General features: G+C 38.7%; 1 protein-coding gene and 1 long non-coding RNA gene across 4 annotated transcripts in view; one reads left to right on the top strand and one right to left on the bottom strand.

The window, feature by feature from the left end:
* Positions 1-16: 16 nt before the first annotated feature.
* On the top strand, positions 17-1,969 carry LOC140707300 (uncharacterized). The gene is made up of 2 exons (XR_012087242.2): positions 17-155; positions 854-1,969. It is a non-coding gene; the product is annotated as an uncharacterized LOC140707300 (long non-coding RNA).
* A 1,745-nt stretch (positions 1,970-3,714) lies between these two features.
* NUP37 (nucleoporin 37) overlaps positions 3,715-21,676 on the bottom strand; it is a 29,439-nt gene continuing 11,477 nt past the window's right edge. For all 3 annotated transcript variants that reach the window (XM_073000025.2, XM_073000026.2, XM_073000027.2), the window contains exons 6-10: positions 12,832-12,922; positions 9,462-9,643; positions 7,994-8,044; positions 7,668-7,761; positions 3,715-5,525 (exon numbers count right to left, since the gene is read on the bottom strand). In XM_073000025.2, coding sequence (XP_072856126.2) covers positions 5,412-5,525; positions 7,668-7,761; positions 7,994-8,044; positions 9,462-9,643; positions 12,832-12,922 — 532 coding nt within the window. In that variant the 3' untranslated portion in view covers positions 3,715-5,411. The remainder of the gene's footprint in view (positions 5,526-7,667; positions 7,762-7,993; positions 8,045-9,461; positions 9,644-12,831; positions 12,923-21,676) is intronic.

Here is a 21,676-nt window from a genome sequence, read left to right on the forward strand (position 1 = left end):
CAACCCCGCCCCCTTAGCACTCAGAAGGCAGGAGAACACCGTGAAGGGAAGCATTCGCGAGTCCGGCCGCCTTGCATCCTGGGAGCTGTAGTTCGGTCACTCGAAAGTTAAAACAGTCGCCTCAAGAAAACCAAAACCGATTTTTGTTTCAATAGGTATATAACTTCTGTGTCTCTCTGCCTAGTCTTATTTCTGTTTCTAAATCGTATTTGAAATGCTGCTGCATATTTTTCCATGATTTCCTCCGTCCGCAAAGAAAAGGAAAAAATAGATTTGGGAAATAGTACAGATGTTGTGGCATAGGTATGTGAACTGGAGTTGCAGCTGTAATATAACAGATTTTTATTTGTCTGCTTTTTAAAGGATGAAGTAGAACGTATTTCTGGAGTTGCATCCCATATGTTCAGTTTATAAAGGAGAGATGATGGAGTGTTTCCCATTAATGCTTTCTCTGTATATCTATATGTGCCATACTGATTATGACATTAGACTGTATTCCTTATGTAGTTAGTAAGTATTCAACAACTCAATTTAAATTGCACGAAAGGGGGGCGGTGTCTCCATGTTACTCACTGCATGCATTGCCTTTATGTACATATTAGGTAGACAGAAAACTTTTTCAGTGCCATGCAGTCTTTGTGAACTGTACTTCACTGAGATCAGAATTATTGTCAGTAACCTTTAGCCTTTTAGCCTTTTGTTTCTGTTCATGGGGTTTTCTTGGCAAAGATACTGGAGTGGCTTGCCAATGCAACAGTTAGAACTGGATATGGAAACACTGATTGGTTCAAAATTGGGAAAGGAGTACGACAAGGCTGTATATTGTCTCCCTGCTTATTTAATTTATATGCAGAATACATCATGCAAAAGGCTGGACTGGAGGAATCCCAAACTGGAATTAAGATTACTGGAAGAAATATCAAAAACTTCAGATATGCAGATGATACCACTCTGATGGCAGAAATTGAGGAGGAATTAAAGAAACTCTTAACGAGGGTGAAAGAGGAGAACACAAAAATGGTCTGAAGCTCAACATAAAAAAAAACTACGATCATGGCCACTGGTCCCATCACCTCCTGGGAAATAGAAGGGGAAGATATGGAGGCAGTGACAGATTTTACTTCCCTGGGCTCCATGATCACTACAGATGGGGACAGCAGCCACAAAATTAAAAGACGCCTGCTTCTTGGGAGGAAAGCGATGACAAACCTAGAAAGCATCTTAAAAAGCAGAGACATCACCTTGCCAACAAAGGTCCACATAGTCAAAGCTATGGTTTTTCCAGTAGTGATGTATGCAAGCAAGAGCTGGACCATAAAGAAAGCTGATCGCCGAAGAATTGATGCTTTTGAATTCTGGTGCTGGAGGAGACTCTTGAGAGTCCCCTGGACTGCAAGGAGAACAAACCTATCCATTCTAAAGGAAATCAAGCCTGAGTGCTCACTGGAAGAACAGATCCTCAAGCTGAGGTTCCAATACTCTGGCCATCTCATGAAAAGAGAAGACTCCCTGGAAAAGCCCCTGATGTTAGGAAAGTGTGAAGGCAAGAGGAGAAGGGGATGACAACGGAAGAGATGGTTGGACAGTATCATTGAAGCTACAAACATGAATCTGACCCAACTCCGGGAGGCAGTGGAAGACAGGAGGGCATGGCGTGCTCTGGTCCATGGGGTCATGAAGAGTCAGACACGACTAAACAACTAAACAACAATCTTTAGCCTTTTTTCAGTTGGGTATAATCTAAGAGCAGTAATGTAGCGGTATACTTACAAGTGCAGATGCTCATCAAGACAAAGCCAGCTACACTCAATGACTATCCAAAAAATTCATTCAGCTGGATCAGTCCCTATCAATTCTCTATGTCCATAAGGTGATAGGCAGCCTATTGGTAGGTTGTATACTTATATTTTTCCCAAAAATTAGTGTCATGTGCCAAAGAAATAAACATGTATGAGACTGAGCTGCATTAGCGCAATGTACTCAAAAAGAATCATTTGAAACTATTTAGATTGTAAGCTGCAGGAGAGGAGGTTAAATAATCAAGGTGAAAAGGAAATAGGACATAAGCATGTACAGACAAAAAAACCAAGTGTTTGTCTGAAATCACAGGTAACAGCTATTCTGATCTATGGTAATACAAAAAGAGAACAGTGTGGAGTTTATAGCTGAGGCTACTTTCATCACCTTTAAATGTTGATCTTTTTCTCCTAGTGCTGCAACAGCAGCCATATATCATTGTCATGTTGTCTCCACACAACACTGGTCCAAACCCAGAGAAAGCTAAAGCCCAACGAAATCTATAGGACAGATTCATCATGGTTAATTTCTATGTGGTTGTGGTATGGTTAATAGCACAATCCTACAGAGCATGTTACCATAGTCTCTCGAGACTGAAGGATGCCTAATCAACAACGTGTTTGCTCAAGAGTAAACTCCATTGAATTCAGTAGAATTTTTATTAGGTAAGTAGGTATGGGATAGTGACAGTTTTATTTGGATTTTGGCAAATGTGCAAAATGGGTTTAAGGGATCCCACTGAGATCAGCTGCTAGTCAAATGGAAAGAGTTAAAATCATGATCATGTACAAAGCTTGGGTGGGTGTAAAATATAAAAGTTTGAAAACCATCCTATCACTTTTATATGCATGCAAGAGGTATTGCAGAAGGTGCAGGCGCTCATTAATGAGGTGCCAGTCTCATGTTGTCATGTGTCCAACTGCATCTGCCATGTACCTGGCATCTCACTGTGGTGACTTCCATGATTTCTTGTGTGCATAAAACCAAGGATTCTATCCATTGTATTTTACGAGTTTACAAATTTATATCCTGCCGAGCAAATTTTTTTTCCTAGGTGGCTTTACAATACACATATATGATAACAAATCAGAATCAAGAAATGTTCAAAAGTATCAAAGTGGACAGCTTAGGCAACAGATGATGCAGGGCAGGGAGCAGCTGTGAAGTGTCAAGACAACAAAACTTTGTGCTCCTCTGTCTGTTCCGTCTCTCCCTTCCCCAGTCACTACTTTTAAGTGTAAAGAATTATGTTCTCCCATTGACAGTATCAAAGAATCCACTTGCTTATCCTGTTCAGACATTGAAAGGAGTCATCAATCAGAAAGTATGATGAGGGGAACAGTTCTAGCCCTGTCCTCTGCTTGCCACTGTCTTCACATGTGATCGAGAACCCTGACTCTTCATGCATGTGGTTGTAAAACAGTTGCAGAAGAGGCCATGAAAGAACTTGCCCAACCACTTGTGCAAGTGTACAAAATGTACTTTTTTTCTTGAGCTAATTCTGAAAATGTGCATCTGCTGTTGCAATGGGTCTTCCATAGTGCAGTATCACTGAATGCAGGATGCAACTTCACATTGGCCCTATTCCAGTTCCTTTAAGGAGCAGCTTGGTATACAGAAAACTAAGTAGGTGTTGCTGACATGGAGGTAAATCATAGCAGAACCTTTGCCACATTTCTGTGTGTTCTGTTTAAATGCACAGGGCCAGCTCAATGGGAGAGAAAGACAGCAACTCAATTGTTCGTTTTGAAAGACAATTACAAAATAAGGAACATCAGTTAAAGGATGAGCATTGGAATTGTGGTAGTTATGGAATTTAACCAAGAAGAAATACAAAGTTTGTTTTGACAGAAAGGCTACATATTGTGTCCATCACCAGTGAAAACAATGAGAGGATTCAGAAAACGTGATACTACATGATTGGTAATAATTTTTATTGGACCATTCCCTTGAGCAAACAAACAAATATACAAAATAACCAATCAGAACTCCCTCGCAACAGCTCTCTTTAATTATCACTAATCTAAACAGCCAAGGAATCTGGCAAGTGGACATGCCTTTCTGCCTTACAATGGTTTATATGAATTTCATATGCTTGCTTATATAAATCTGACAATCACCAAGGTGTTCCCCTGATAATCAGCATAGAAGTGAAAACAACGTCTAGACTAAGCAATAAGCTCACTACACAGAAAGAAAGTGCTACTTAGTTCAAGGTAACTGCCAGATAAGATGTCACCTGATCATCCAGACACACAACATGTATGTTTACTAAACTTGTTCAGTGAACGCCTGAAAAGGTTTAAAAAAAAAACAAACAGCAGGGTCTCTACCCGATCTCCCCAATTTCCCATGAACTTCTCCAAGTCTCTGTATTTCAAAGACACTTTCACAAGACTGCACTGGAAGAACAGCAATGCCATCAGACCAATTTCTTATTTATAAGAATGCAAATTACTAAAACAGAACTGAGATTTTGTATACAATTTCAGAACATTTCAAGAGGATACTCTGGGAGACTGAAGAGGATATCAGAAATATAATGGCTGTTTCAGAACACTTTAGTTCCCTAGGACATTCTGTTGCGGATCTCAAAATAAATGTGGGGAAAAGAAATTACAGAGGAAATGAAAGGGAGGGAGATATGCAAATTTGTAGTCATAAACAACATTAACATCTGTGGAAAATATATAGTTTTAATGTACATTTATGTAAACTGCATATTGTAGCTTTTACATTTGTGGCAACAAGTCAAACAACTAATACAATCAGAATGTTAACGTGTAACAAAATGATCATAACACACTGATATGTACTATATGATTTTTGGGTTAGAAGGGGGCAATTTTAACTCAAAGCACATGCGATCAGCTATGTCAGTTGAACCCTCACCAGCTTCGATTTTTAACAAAAGTAAAATAATCTTTGATTTATGTAAGCGGCCTTTATGTAAGGTCACAATCCCCTGCAGTTCACAAACTCTAGTGATTCTTCAACCATAAATTTACCCTTAATGCAATCCATACATTTTTACTGTGGCCATGCATCTTTTTGCTCAGCAAACTATGCAGAAGAACCTTTAATTTCTAGAAAATGGGAAGTGTTCTATAGAATAGAATTCTGACTTAAGTTTTTGCTTTTAGATATATGGAAAATATCAAAGTTAGCTGTGAAATCTAGCAGTTTTCACTTTCATAAATGCTTGCAATTCAGGATTTTAGAGATTCAATACAGCTGACCAAAATACAATGTGAAATCTACCTGGAATTTTTTCCATGCACACTCTAATCCTTAAATAAGTATGTATTCTGCTTGGGAGAGACATTAACATATTCCCATTTTTAAAAATTTGATGAAGATACAATCCAGAGACAAGCTATTTTACCTTGAAAATGTTTTTTTATTTATTTTCTGCATACAGTTATTTTGGCACTTAGATTATTTGGCTGGTAAATATAATAAAGCTGACATAAAAAAATATAAAAGTTTAACATGCCACCATGTTTTTGTCTTTTTATTTTTTTACTTTTATTTTGTTTTTACATCTAATTTTAAAATACGGTATATGCTATAATCTGCTCAGCACACCAATATCCCATGATATGTACAGATGTTTACATTTCTGTTACCCAAAAAAGGATTTTATGATCTCCTCCCATGGCACATAATGAAAGTGTCCTATGCCACGTTAAGCCAGATCCTACAGGCACAGAACCAATAAGAATGGGCTGCAGAGAGAAAAAGAGATTTTTTTAAAGTTAGCCTTGCTATTCAAGTTATACAAGTAATCAATTTCTAAATAGCTTTAAAGAATTCTTCATCTTCTGTGTTATGATCCATATTATCTAGTCATCTTCTCTACCGCATTTGCTTTCTAAAGTGATTTCATCCATCTCTGAGGAGCTTGCTTATAATCTTAAATAGGAAGCTAGAAGAGCATGTTTTAGTACTTACGAAGATCAGATTCTACCATAAAAGTCTTCAGTCCAAAAGCTGCTTGAAACTGAGCCCTCTACTCAAATTTCTTGCAACAGGCTAGTACTGTATCTGGAACCTACCATCTGAAGCAACTGATTCATCTTCAGTCTGGTCCTGTGCTTACTGCTTCTGTGAAGTTTCTAATATTGGTTTAGGGATAAACTGGGCTTGTTCACCTTTCTGTTTTACCTAGATTCAGAATTTGTCACGGAAAACTACCACAACTGTCCTATTCTGCATTCAGAGTCTTCAGCCTGTAAATGTTAAGTCTTGGGGACAAACAAATGATGGTGTTTCTGCCCATGTCTTGCTTATGAACTCCCCATGCATAGCAGGCTGGCTATTGGTAGAAACCAAATGCTGAGGCTCTGAAGGAACTTTGGTGTGACCCTCTACGATCTCTGGCTAGGAAGGAAATCAGCCATGAGTCTTTTCCCTAAATTATTTATTTATTTATTTATTTATCCTATTTATACACCGCCTATCTGGTCAAACGAAACACATCACCTAAATGAAATCCAGCATGAATTTAAAAGAAAAGACTAACTGCCAGTCCACTTTTTGAGTATTCTTAATGCTTCCTTCTATCTTGGGACTTGTGTCGCTACAGTGGTGTCTTGACTTACGAATGCCCTGATCTACGAACAAATTGACTTACGAACAGCTCCGACCGCAAAATTTTGCTTTGACTTGTGGCCAGAGCTTTGACCTACGAACAAAAAAAGGCAGGGGAAAAGGGTGGGAAATTTAAAAAAAAAACAACAATCGTTGGTGGCAAAGAGGCTGCTTCTTTGTAGCTCTTTTGGCCCAACGGTTAGGGAAAGGGATGTGGCGGTGGTGGGTCCGGCTGGGAGGCAAGGACCGATCCCAGCCAGGCTCTGGCTCCTGGCTGGACTCCCGGCAAGATCTGTTAAGTCTGTGCTTTGTGTATCCTGAAAGCTTGTTCTGCTTAGTGAATAACTGAAACATAGAAATTAGTACTCCTATGGTCATTTCCAACATATCACCTCAAAAATTATATTAGCTGCTTCACCCAATTCCCCCTTAGATGTGCTACATACTAGGAATCAGAGCTTCACCTGCATGAGTATTTGCATGTATTCTTAAAAAAAAAACCTCAACAGTCAAAAGTAGTAAGAGGAAAAATGATTATGGACTCAGTCAATTCAAAGAGGCCGTTCTCATGTGTATATTACAAACTTAGTTCCACAATCAGTTCAACATGTATAGTGAGCAGCAAATGTCAGAAGTTAGATGGGAGCCCCAGGAGTGCACCTGCAGCCAGTTAGCATCCAAACAAACCTTAGTACCTACAAATATATTTCATGAGGAGTCAATCACAGCGAAATAAAACTAATTGCCTTTTACACTGTAAAGCTAAATGAATCAGGACTTGTGGTTTCTAACATGCTTAATGTCATTCTTAGCTACATACTACAGCCAAAATCTGCAGGGAGCTTTGTTTCTTGAACAGCAGGTCTCCCTCCTACTTGGCCAAATATTTCTGAAACTGATGCAACTTAAAACAAAAACTGCAGTATGGCATGCTATTTGGGAATCTGCTGTTTAATAGTAACTTAAAAGAAAACCTGGCCATGCAGAAACTCTTGGATAGAGGATATTTAAAACAGCTCTTTGGAGTTCAGCCTAAGTGCTTTTTATTTCCTCTCTTCTGGACACTGTAACTGCAGACATTGTTCCTTAAGATAGTTTGATAAGGAGGCTTCAGAATTACACCAAATCCACTTGTATTCACTTTCAGACTCATGACGAACAAACAATGGACTATATTTACTCTGTCTTGCAATCATGCAAAATTCCTAGAGCCATCCGAAATTTCGGGGGAAAAAGTGAGCATAATGTTTACATTTCAGATTTTCATAAAATTATACCTGTGAATGTCCTAAATGATGAACTAGAAGCTGACTGTTCATTTTTCCTGGATAACCAGTTGTTGCAAACAAGTTTTCATTGACTTTGGACCACCTAGATGTATAGAAACACAAACAACAAAGCTTCTTACAAACTATTAAAATAGATTATGCTGATTATATAAGTCATGTCTCAAAGTTAAACACTCAGCTTCCAAATCAATGAGAAAGTTAGTAGTATGTTTAAATCTCTCCCACCATAATATGACTATGTCAAAAAAAATATTCACTGGAAGATACTCCAAGAGATGCAACTTCAATTGAAAAAAAAAATGCTCAGACCAAACCTGAATAATCTGGCTCTATCTGCATGGACAGGTCTCTTCTCAGCAGGGTAACTGTGAAGGAAAGCAGTGATATTTTTATATTGATATTCATATTCAATTTCATAAATAATAAATCCTCCAGAGAAACTGCCTACCATTTCGGATAGCAACACCTGACTCTACCAGAAACTCTAGAAAAGTACAGTGGTGCCTCGCTTAACGATCGCACCATTTGATGACGAATCCGCATAGCGATCTGTTTTTTCAGACCACTAATGCAATTGCATTGCGATGTTTTCAATGGCAAAACATCGCATTGCGATGTTTTTTAAACAGCTGATCGGCGGTTCCAAAATGGCTGCCGGATGCCCAAAATGGCCGCCGCAACCATTTTTGCGCCCTGCCCTCGCTTACCGAGGGCGCGAAAATGGCGGCGCTATGGAGGAACTTCGCTGAACTGTGAGTTTGGGGCCCCATAGGAACGCATTAAACTTTGTTTAATGCGTTCCTATGGGGTTTTTTGATCCATTTAGCGATGTTTTTGCATAGCGATGATTAATCTGGAATGGATTAACATCGCTATGCGGGGCACCACTGTATGTTAATTTCCTCTTAAACAGCCTTATCTGAAAAACAACTGCCACTTTAGCAAAAAGTGTAACAATGCTGTGTTCCCATAGAACTTTAATGAAATTTGGAAATGTGTGTGAAAGTAATGGTACAATAAATAGTTGGTGCATATGTAATATGACATAGTCGAATTATTTTTCAAAGCAAAATAGTGTCAGTGCACCCAGCTTCAGTTTCAGCTTCAGAAATATCGTAGATTTTTTTCTTTCCTGTTGTTCTCTATACTGTATTGTTAATATTTTATATTTTCTGCTATCCTATTGAGAAAATAGACTGAAATAAGGAGTGAAGAGAAGATGAAACAGTCAGTTTAACCAAGAAAAAAAAAACACTTTCCCCCCTTTTTGGATAGTGTTACAGATTATGTTTCAGTTTGTAGTACAAAAACAGATACAGTGTACTCAGTGTTTACATGATCAGTTGGAAGCAGTGTTCATACTTAACAAATGCATAAAAAGGTGCTCTGTGTGTATACATGTGCACATAAATGATCACTGGAATGACCCAGTCAAAATTAAGCATATTGGCCTATATGTAGTTAGTAGTTGAGTTTATACTGTTTGCTATTATGGAGTCTAATAGATGGAAAACTAAGTTACCCACTCCATCTCCTAGATGTTTACACTTCTCCATTGTGTAATAATCCATTGCTAACTGCTTCTTTTCTATGTTAGATTTGTTTACATAACATTTCATTTTAATTCACCTGCATTCTAATTTATAGTAAAGAAGTAAACAACTTACATTGCAATGGGCAGGGGTGACTGCAGCTTTTTGTGTATATTCAGTGCCCCCTCCTTTTAACTAACATCTTGAAGCTGGGAAACAGAAATTAACCAGATGCTATCCAAAACTATACCTAGACTGAGTAATGTCCCAGATAAACCAGTCATTTCCAGCAACTGCACCAACTTTAAAAGTATTTTTTAAACACCAGCTTGCAGACATCAGAGGTGTTTGATCAGTTGTGAGGGATAGAATCGCTTGATGGGTCCTAAGATCATAGAACCGTATAGTCCCATTCTTCTCTGCAACCATCAACTAGAAAAAAAAGATAATAGTGGGTTATGTTTATTGTTGGAAAACATTTACTATGCGCTGTATTATACTTGATGTTCTGATGTATTAGTTACAGCACTAAGCATTGTTGACAGTGATACACATATAGCATAGTTGACAGTGATACACATAATATGTTACACAAGTGCATATTTCATGCACTGATGTCTATTGTGATGCTATACTGGCCTAGATTACAGTATTATGATTATAGCATATGAAGTTTGTCTATATGTTATAATAATGAATTATTACAATGTAGCCTCAAATCGTATTTTGGGCATACCTTCTTCTTGAATTCACTCCAGAATATTGGACATATATTCTAGGCCCTTGTATATGGACATGATGAAGGACAAAAATGGTACAGACCTTACAGAAGCAGTAGACCTCAAGAAGAGGTGGCAAGAATACACACAGGAATTATACCAGAAAGATATGGATTCCTGGCCACCTCAAATAGTGTGGTTGCCCACCTTAAGCCAGGCATCCTGGAGAGTGAAGCATCACTAACAACAAGGAGGTGATAGAATTCCAGTTGAACTATTTAAAATCTTAAAAGATGACGCTGTTAAGGTGCTACACTCAATATGGCAGCAAGTTTTGAAAACTCAACAGTGGCCAGAGGACTGGAAAAGATCAGTCTACATCCCAATCCCAAAGAAGGGCAGTGCCAAAGAATGCTCCAACTACCGTACAATTGCACTCATTTTAAACGCTTGCAAGGTTATGCTCCAAATCCGACAAGGTAGGCTTCAGCAGTATGTGGACCAAGAACTCCCAGAAGTACAAGCTGGATTTCAAAAGGGCAGAGGAACTAGAGGCCAAATTGCTAACATGTGCTGGTTTATGGAGAAAGTCAGTTCCAGAAAAACATCCACTTCTGCTTCATTGATTATGCAAAAGCCTTTGACTGTGTGGACCACAGCAAACTATGGCAAGTCCTTAAAGAGATGGGAGTGCCTGATCACCTTATCTATCTCCTGAGAAACCTCAGGAGAGGAAATATCAGTTAGAACTGGATATGGAACAAATGATTGGTTCAAAATTGGGAAAGGAGTACAACGAGGCTGTATATTGTCCCCCGGCTTATTTAACTTATATGCAGAATACATCATGCGGAAGGCTGGACTAGAGGAATCCCAAAACGGAATTAAGACTGCCGGAAGAAATATCAATAACCTCCGATATGCAGACGATACCACTCTGATGGCAGAAAGTGAGGAAGAATTAAAGAACCTCTTAATGAAGGAGAAAGAGGAGAGTGCCACTGGTCCCATCACCTCCTGGCAAATCGAAGGGGAAGATATGGAGGCAATGACAGATTTTACCTTCCTGGGCTCCACGATCACTGCAGATGGTGACAGCAGCCACAAAATTAAAAGACGCCTGCTTCTTGGAGGAAAGTGATGACAAACCTAGACAGAATCTTAAAAAGCAGAGACATCACCTTGCCAACAAAGGTCCGCATAGTCAAAGTTATGGTTTTTCCAGTAGCGATGTATGGAAGTGAGAGCTGGACCATAAAGAAGGCTGACTGCTGAAGAATTGATGTTTTTGAATTGTGGTGCTGGAGGAGACTCTTGAGAGTCCCCTGAACTGCAAGGAGAACAAACCTATCCATTTTGAAGGAAATCAACCTTGAGTGTTCACTGGAAGGACAGATCGTGAAGCTGAGGTTCCAATACTTCTCATGAGAAAAGAAGACTGCCTGGAAAAGACCCTGATGTTGGGAAAGTGTGAGAAGGGGACAACAGAGGATGAGATTGTTGGACAGTGTCATTGAAGCTACCAATATGAATTTGACCCAGCTCCAGGAGGCAGTGGAAGACAGGAGTGCCTGGCATGCTCTGGTCCAAGGGGTCACAAAGAGTAAATATTTTTACTCAACGAACAAACAAAGTTGGACCACTCTATGCATTAAAATTAATTAAGTATTCAAATAATTAAAATCATCACAGTCAATTAATATTATAATTCTAAGAGGCCCACATTCAATTTTACTTTGTCCTTGTGTGGGATGCAGCATCTGAAGGGCAAAATGAAGTCATGAGATCAACTTCATCTTTTCCCCAAAGCAGGGAAGGTGAAGTCAAGTTTATGATGTGATTTTACCTCACACCAATCTCACTTTTGATTTCATTCTGTACTTTGGAAGACATCTAAGGTACCTTCACAGAGCAAAAAGAGAAAACTCTGTTCCTTTCCCTAGGCAGGAATGGGGCAGGGAGGTCTAGTTGATCTGATTGTATGCCATCCTTTACTGTACAAAATATCTAATGTTTTCTCTCTATTTTGAAATGTGTCATAGCCTTCATTGAGTACATTTTGGGTTTTAAGTCAGTAGCAGGTGATTTTTAGAATCTCTTATTTCATTAGAAGACATTTCAGTTGTGTTGACTTTGGTTTTAACCAATTGTACCTTTGAGAATCAGAAGAATAAACACCCAACTAGACCATGTCAACTCACAGAAAGAATGTAAATATTACATGTATGAGACTCTAAGTGCAGTTCCCCACATTCTAATATTCATTTATTTGTAAGACTGATATCCAGTGGGTTAGGGATCTTAGACAAATAGGGAGGCAAGCCAGTGCTAACAAGAAATTTTGGATTATAGTTCTCTCAGTCCATAATTAATATTTATTACTATTCCTGTGTGAGCTCAAGAGAGCAGATATGGTCCCTCCCCCAGCCATTTCATCCTCCCATTGAGGTTGGTTAGATTGACTTAATGGCTGCTCCAAGGTCACTCAGTAGCTTTTATTGCCAACTGGAGCTTTGAAAATACGTGTTCCTGCTCCTAGACTAATATCAACCATATCAGCACTGTAGCATCTAGTTCAAAAAGAATGGGAGATATATGCCCAGCCACACATTTGAATAGTTTCTGTCAGACAGAATTCTCAGATTTCAGTTCTGAGTTATCACCTAACAAAATTAGGGGTGATTGGTAGGCAATGTTCCCTCTCATTTTCAGCCCAGCTGGATGGGGCTCTGCCTCTCATGGGCACAACTCCATCCCCTGCATGTGGTTCCATTGCAACCAGAACCAAAGGAGCTGGAAACTTATTGTTTGTGAGTGGAGGAGGAGGAATGCTGTGCAGAGCAGGGTGGAGTTATGCATGGGCAGCCGCACATCTTAAAAGAGAATCAGAAGACTATTAACCTTTAATTCATCTTCAGGATGCCAGTTCACACTCATTCCAGGAGAATGTAGAACAAAATACACTCTCAGGTTTCCTTCCAAATCCCAGACCCTAAAAGAAAGAATATTAAGAGTTCTAGAAAGGTTTCATACCACATCTACTTTGACAGCATCACCTCATAAACAGAAGATCTGTCTCTCAACCTCAAAGATGGCAGTAGACGGGATCCACTAAAGCTTGGAAAAATTATTTTTTTGGTATAGCTCTCAAAGTCCCACAGTCAGCACGGCTAGTGGTCATTCTGGTTGGACAATTCTAGAAGCTATATTCCCCAAAGTGATTTTTCCAAGCTCTAGGACACCCAGATATCCTGACAATCTTGTTTGAGAGGTGTTGACTATTTGTGAGAAAACAAAATCAAACAGTTGAGGGTAAGAAAGAAGATATTTTAGGATTAACACTTAAATAAGAGGTACCTATAACTGTTCAGAAGCTGATGCAGAAATCCTAATATTCTGAATGCCCCCTCAAACACGTGTGGCTGTGTGTCATACTTTATAGAGGACAGCTCCCTGTCTGAAGGGTTGTCACAGGCCACTAATGAACCCGATCTGAAAGGCTGTCCAAGTTTAGAGATAGAGAACTGCTGAAAGATAGGCTTGTTAGAGCAACCAATCAAGATTTAGCACCTGAACAGCACACAGAGGTGATGTGCCAGCAAGTCTTCCTCACTACAGTGCATTTATATTCAGATTATATCAGTTCCATTCACACCTAATAATAATAATAATAATAATAATAATAATAATAATAATAATAATAATTATTATTATTATTATTATTATTATTATTATTATTATTATTATTATTATTATTATTATTATTATTTATTGTCATTGTAAGTATATACACATACAACGAAATTCACAGACACCCAGAGACCCCCACTAAAAATACAGACATCTACACTGCAGGCCAAGTAACACAGTCCAACTAATTATTCACTACTGGTGGTCTTTAAGCTCATTATTAATTGCAATTATAGCTCTGGGATAAAAACTACTGAGAAAACGTGTGGTCCGAGTCTTAATTGTTCTATATCTTCTGCCAGATAGTAACAGTTCAAAAAAGTTATAAGCAGGATGGGAAGAGTCTCTCAGGATGCTATGTGGTTTCCTTAGACAGCGGGATGTGAAGATGTCATCCAGGGTTGGTAGCTGGAGCCCGATGATATTCTGGGCAATTTTAATGGTTCTCTGTAGAGCTTTTTTGTCCGCTACAGAGCTACTCCCAAACCATGCCAGAATGCCATAGGTTAGGACACTCTCAATGGTGCTACGATAGTATGACAGAAGTAAATGCTGAGATAAATTTAACTTGCCGAGCATTCTCAGGAAATACAGCCTGAGAAAAAAACCAAAACAATACACTTTAATGCAAACCAGACCTGAAAGAAAAAGGGTGTGGGAGGCAAAATTCTGGCCAATATGAAACAAAAGTCATTGCAATCAAGTTATTTCCTCCCTTAGATAAGCAAGTTGTTTTTTACATCAATAACCCACCAATTTGTGCTACAGAAAGCTCTAAGGGGGCTGTAGCACTCTGGATATGGAATGCCTTCCCCTTGGAGGCCTGACTAGTGCTGCACTTATTTTAGTGCTGAATTAAAATCTAGCTTTTTGCCAAACATTTGGGGCGCAGTGAGAGCACGCCTTGAATTTTTAATGGGTTGAGATTGTGGGTTTTATTGTTTTGATCTAAATTGTTTTAAAGTAACCTTACTGATTGTGTCCTATTCTCAGATTGCTGATACTGAGCTGGAAATAAAAAAGGGGGAGATTAAAGGCATGCAAACTCTATGTAACTGTAGACAGAGTAAAAACACGTATTTATGATTAGTGAATGGTGAAAATATAGATTTGTATTGACTTTTCTCATGGAGATACAGTATGTATTTTTAAAGGTTTAGGTGAAAAGGTTCATCTCAACATTCAGTAAAAGATACTGAATAGCAAAACTTTTTTCTCTTAAAACATCTTTTCAGTTCAACTCTCACCAGGATACTAAAAACTTTGTATCACAACACACTCTTAAATAAATGATATTATAAGCCTAGACAAAATAGGTGTTAAATAAAATAAATACAATTAAGTAACAGTGTGAGCTTCTCTGTGCCAGATCTGCAACAGTTCAAGTATTTATTTTCCTTGTAGAAATCTTTGGGCCTCCTAATTAGGAGAGATCAGCATCTTTTAAAAAAAATTGCACACATTTTGTAAATACAAAGAATATCTACTTGGCTAGGTAATTTGCAGACAAAACCCTTTCTTCTACTGCCAGTTTTGCCTTGCACAGCTTTCCAAGTCAACACTTTCTGCGTGTCTGTTTACTATGTGGGAGAAAGAACTATAGTACAATTCAAGATGGTGAATCATTTTGGCCAAAGAACATCACGTCCTCTTCCCAAAAGCAAAGAAGCTGAGATGCAGTCAGTGAGAGAAAATTACACATATTCCTCTGATTTCTTTTCTTTCTTTTTTTAAATTTACGGCTTGTATCTGCTTTATGTTTTGTTGAAATATTACGATCATGCTCAGTAACAGAACGTCCTGGGAGAGCAAAATAGAGTCCAATGCACTTTATTTATCTCCCTCCCCTCCTACCCTCCTCTGTGACATCAGTCTGCCAAGGTCACTTTGAATGTTATGTAGCTGGATATCAAAATGTGGGATTACTGCTCCTCTAGACATTTAGATTTCAACTCTAGAAAAATTTAAGCAGCATGGTAATGGATTATGGGAATTGTAGTAGAAATAATCTGAAAATCCAAAGGGTTCATATTTGTGTTGTACAGAAAACATTTCAGCATCAGGAAAAAGCAAGAGGAAGTGGAGGGAGCATAAACCGAATAGATCTATTGACTGATACATGAAACGATGCAAAAAAGTACAGTGGTGTCTCGACTTATGAACTTAATTGGTTCAGGAAGATGGTTGTAACTTGAAATGGTCATAAGTCGAACCAGCATTTCCCACTGGAATGCATTAAAATACTATTCCTCCGTTCTGGCCGAAGGAAAAAAAATCACAAACATTAAAAAAAATCACTGCAAGACCAGTTGGAAACGCGATTAATCCCTTCCAGGCCGGGGGGGGCAGAAAAGCAATCAACCGTGCAAGACCCAGTGCAAATGCAAACAAATGCAAACAAGACAAAGTAAAAACCAATCAACTGTGCAAGACCCATTGCAAATGCAAACAAGACAATACAAAAAGAAATCAAGCGTGCAAGACCTAATGCAAAGAAAACAAAGCAAAAAGCAATAACACATGCAAGACCCATTGCAAATGCAAACAAGACGAAACAAAAAGCAATCAAGCAGATCGTGGAAGATCGGAAATGGGGGGAACTAAAAATCAAACAAACTCCCCAAGACCCATCGGAAATGGGGGAAAACAATCCAAAAAGCAAGGAAACTCCCTCAGGACTCATCGGAAATGGGGGAAAAATCCAAAAAGCAAGGAAACCCCCAACACCCATCGGAAATGGGGGAAAATCCAAAAACCCACCAAACCCCCCAAGACCCATCGGAATGGGGGGGACCCAAAAACAAAACAAACAAAAAAACCCAAGACCCATCACAGCACTGAAACATAACCCCAGCTCAAAACCACACTGCAAAAACACCCAGAACAGTTTTTAAAAAGCAGAAAACAGCACCTTACCTTACAAGGCAGCCTGAAGCCTCCCTGCAAACACAGGAGGCAGTCCCAAGCCTCCGATGATGACGCACACTCTCTTAACTGCTGGGGCGAAAGAGCTACAAAGAAGCAGCCTCGTCGCCACCTACAGATAGAAACTTGAATTTCCCACCTTTTTCCCCTGCCTTTTTCTGTTCATAAGTGGAAGCTCCGGTCGCAAGTAGAAGCAAAATTTTGCAGCTGGAGCTGGTCATAACTCGAAGTGGTCATAAGTCGAGGCACCACTGTAACTAAAATACTTATGTGAAAAACTAGGAAGTTAGGAAACATGGTACCACTGCAACATCAAGCGATAGCAAATTTCAGTTTGATCATCAGCTTTAGCCAATTGCCAAAGAAGAAGGTACCTGTAGTCCAATAACATCTGCTTTTCCTAAGCCTACACTAGAAAGATCACTGTCTGTTAACCTGCTTCCCATCTACATTATGGAAATAATACTGGCCTCCCTAAAAAAATGTGTCCACAGAAACTTATGCTATTAAAATCTAGTTTTTAAGAAGCCACAGGACTCTTTGGCCTAAATCAAACTACTAGTGCCAATAAGTATAGATCTACTGAATCAACTATTAACGGTGATTTGATAGTTATTGTTTGACCTATATACCACCCCACAGTGGTAAAGCACTTTCTGAGTGGTTTACAACGTAATTACACAAGGAACACTTTGGCCCCCGCCCCATGGTACTCATGTTACTGACATTGGATTGAAGGCTGAGTCAACCTTGAGCTGGGTACCTGAACTCACAGGGCTCAAACTCAGGTTGTGAGCAGAGTTCTGACTTTAGTACTGCAGTTTAACCACTGCACAATGGGTAGATACTTAACTATATTTATATCACTGTATATCTATATCTACACCCTCCCCATCATCAACACTATGACCACCAACAACCTAGGGACAATTTCTATCACTTTTCTGATGCTGAATCCCACCCTACTAATGCAGGACATTTGTTTTGATGCAACTTTAATCAGAAAAAAGGAGAGTTCCCAGTCTATTAATGCTTGCCTGTAAATACAGCGGTTGGTCAACCTTTTTCTCTGTAAACTGCACATACAGGCAAACACTGCAACCAATTAGTTACCATAACAAACTGACTCCAGATGCTAGAAAATCAAGATGACGATAATTCACTTTCCCAAACTGTTTCTGTGTGAAACCTATTTGAAGCACAGAATTCTTGATGGCAGAGGAGTAGAAAACAGATACGCAGCAATGAAAATATATTTGAATACAAATGATTTAACAGCAGTAAAAATACTGAACAGAGTTTGTACCAAAGGAAACATACAATTTTTATAACAGAATACTCTAGTTGACATTCAGCCAACATTTCATGCATATCCAAGCTCAAGTTCAGGGGTAATTTTGTAAACTGGAAGATAACTTTCTTCTTAGTGTTTGGCTTAGTTTTCTAGGCAACTGCAATCACAACTGACAACTGCAGTACTGCATTCCTTCTTACTTGTTAAAATAAAGGAAATCCATAATTTAAGTTATATGAACCATCTCTAGCAGATGTTCTCTTGCAAGCATTCTGAATGAATTTGGGAGACGGCTTAATTAAGAAGCATAAACAATATATATTGTAAAATCATTATTTGGAAACTGCTGTTTAATCTTCCGTATCAAAACTGCTGAATACCTAATTTGCCTCTGTCTTATTCCAAAAAAGAAAACATTTCCTAGTTTGGGGCAAGTGGAACTGAGGAGGAAAGGAGGGGGGCTGTTGCTCAGGATAGACAAAGGGATGGTATGAAAACACCTAGCTACTTTAAATGAATCCAAGTCTCCAGGGCCAGATTAACTGCATCCACAGCACTAAAGGAATTTATGGACATAATCTCAAAGCCTCTGTCTGTTATCTTTGAGAATTATTGAAGAACTAGACTGGAGGTCTCCCCATTAAAAAAAAAAAAGAACAAAAACAGTGGGTGGGAAGAGGAGAGGAGCCAGGAAACTACCAGCTGGTTAATTTGACACTGATACCAGGAAAACTACCAGAAGAGATTATTAAGCAGTTGGTCTGCAAGCACTTAAAAAAGAACAGTGACTTCTAAGGACTGCCATGGACTGCTTAAAAAAAAGCCATGCAAATTTTTTTTTTGGTTATCTTTTTTTGATAGCCATCACAAGGTTAGTAGATGAAGGAAAATACTGTGGTTTAATGTATCTTGATTTCAGCAAAGCTTTTGACAAGGTCGTCTGTGATATTTTTGTGATCAAGCTGCTTAAATGCACCCTAGACAATGCTACTGTTAGATATATTTGCAGCTGATTGACAGGCCATGCTCAAACAGGGCTAACCAATGGCTCCTTTTCATCCCGGAGAGAAATGAGGAGCATAAACAGTTCTGTCTTAGGCCCATAAATAACAGTTGAGGAAAGTGGACATGTTTAGCCTAGAAAAAAAGAAGACTCGGAGGCGACAACTATTTAAATAGTTGTTACTGTATGTGGAAGATGGAGTAAGCTAGTATTCTTCAGCTCCATAGGGTTAAATTAATGAATCCAAATTAGAAGAAAGGCAATAATGTCTAAACATTAGGAAGAACATCCTAATAGTAACAGTTAAAAGTTGAAAGTCGAACAAACTACTTTGGAAGGTGGTTGATGGGTTCCTTTAACAGTGGATTTCCTGCCATTGCAAGGAGCTAGGCTTGATGGCCCTTTGGATCTCTTCCAGCTCTGAAATTCTGATTGGACACTTAACCATGAATCTTTAGATGGCTAAATATCAATATTTCAAAATAAATTACAGTACTTAATGTTATTTCTTGTTATATTATAATATTATTTTACTTGTCTCTACACTGACCCTAACCTGTTTAATCAGAAGTCACCCTACTAATTTCAACAGACCTCCTTCTAACGACATTTCCAACGATGACTTTGGCAAGTCATCCAAAGCACTACATAAAGTGTTTTGTGAGGATAGGCATGTTTTTCTGTTGTGTCTATTCTTTGAAAGTCTCCTTCCTCAAGAGTAGAAGGCAATCTCAATCAGTACACCCATAAGCTCTGACAAAGCGTGTGTGTGTGTTGGCGTGGGACAAATAGCCATCTGTCCCTCTACATCAGACCTGGGCAAAGTGCGGCCCAAGGTCCACATATAGCCCGTGAGCTGCTCCTATCTGGCCTGCCGGTCGACACTCCAGTCCGGTGTTCAAGACCAAGACAGACTGGATTTCTCTCACTGAACAAGTTGAACATCAAGCTTTTTGTCTAAAGTTGATCAGCTACTTATCTTTAACACACTGCAAAAAACCTCTTTAGTATTTGTGAAGATTAACAAGTTTAAAAATAAAAACAATCATAACATCGCTGTTTCATTTTATTTTAAAGTAAAGTTGGTTCGGCCCCCAAACGCAGTTCAGATTTTTCATGTGCCCTCCCCCTAGAAATTAATTGCTTACCCCTGCTCTACATCTATGTGCATGCAAGCTGAGAGCTGGGCAGATTTCAAGCTCACCTAGAGTATCAAAAACTACAGCCCTAAAATCTACTAATTGGAGCCAGGTGCAACATTAATACACTTTGAACTAAAGAACTCTATAGCCATGAAATTATTTGGAGTACTAGAACTAAAAGGAGCTCAGTTTCCAAACAAAAGTCAATTTCTGGTTATGCTATGGTTCTCCGATTTCACATTATTAGGGTAGTGTCACTTTTTTTGCTGCTCTTTTTAAAAGATTGTTAAAAATGATTACAAGCCATCACGTTGATTGTGCCTTATGGTGAAACCACTCAGAAGTCGTTCATTTATTTATTTCACTTAGCTCCTTTTTCTAGGGGAATTTTGGGGCTGTACAGCTTGCCTGAAGCTACCTAGGCTGTTCCTCTGCTCAAAGGCACAGTGGGCAATGGAACTCCCAAGCTCTGGCTCTGCTGCCAACTCACTAAGGCTCATAATCCAGACATCCTTATGTACTTTAGATCAACCAGATATGTCTTCCAGATTATCCACAGATTCTGATCTACTTCCTATCCAACCCTCTACTGATCTCAGCTCTTATTTCAGGGCATCAATTAAGCTTAATTGCTCAACGAAGGGCACCACTTAATTCATTTTATAGCTATGAAGCCAAGATAACAAACTTTGCTGAAAGTGACCCACCAAGTACAAATAAATAAACTTGGGGACACATCTTCTGGTTCTGACTCAGCTCTCTGACCTTCCGGCATAAGCCTCATTCACTGACACAACCCTTTAAGATCAAACTGCTCACTCAAGAACATAAATAATGTAGACAACATAAAGTAGAATGTACATAATATGTACTGCATTAGTAAGATAGCAATCCATTGTTGGATTTCTTCTATGTTTCTTCTATATTATATTTCACTTGTGCTACATTTCCGCATCCATACTCCACCCCACTAGCAGCAGAAGAACAATAAGTGAGAAATGTCATGAAATGAAGTGATTGTACGTGGGACAGGAGAAGACCCTGACATGGAGCTCTCCTTTTCAGGAACATACAGTTATTTATGTATTTATTTTAAATATTTCTATTCTACCTTTCTCCCCCAAAAGACCCAAGGTGGCTTATAGCATTAAAGCAGTATTTAAAAGCTAAAAACAGTAAGTATACAAATATATAAAAAAGAATTAAACAAATATATGGACAACAGTCCATTTAAAACCCCTTCCAGACCATTAGTCATTAAGGAAAAACCTGTCTTTGTCTGCCTCAGGAAGGACAGCAAACAAACCCATATTATATGAGCCTCTAGTCTCATTTGAAATATGCAGCAGAAAAGAGAATGATGCTAGAAATAACAGAAAAATGCAAGAGCTTGATAAGAATGGCATCAAAACAACAGAAAGTGAGCAGGAGCTAATACTGAATAAATCAGAGCAGGAAATGATATACAGTATAACATTACACTGACTGCCTCAGAGAGTGGTGTACTTTCCTTTATTTGAGCGTCTTAAAAAGAGGTCAAATGACAATGTGTCAGTGTTGGATTTGTCCGCTGTGGATTTTCTACATCAGCAGAGAGTTGGACCTGATGAACCTTGGGATCCCTTTCTGATCTACTATTCTATCATTCTGACATTGCAGACAATGTCAGAATTTAAATTTTAAAAAGTAATT

This window comes from Pogona vitticeps, chromosome 5 (assembly GCF_051106095.1).
Source record: "Pogona vitticeps strain Pit_001003342236 chromosome 5, PviZW2.1, whole genome shotgun sequence".
Taxonomy (NCBI): domain Eukaryota; kingdom Metazoa; phylum Chordata; class Lepidosauria; order Squamata; family Agamidae; genus Pogona; species Pogona vitticeps.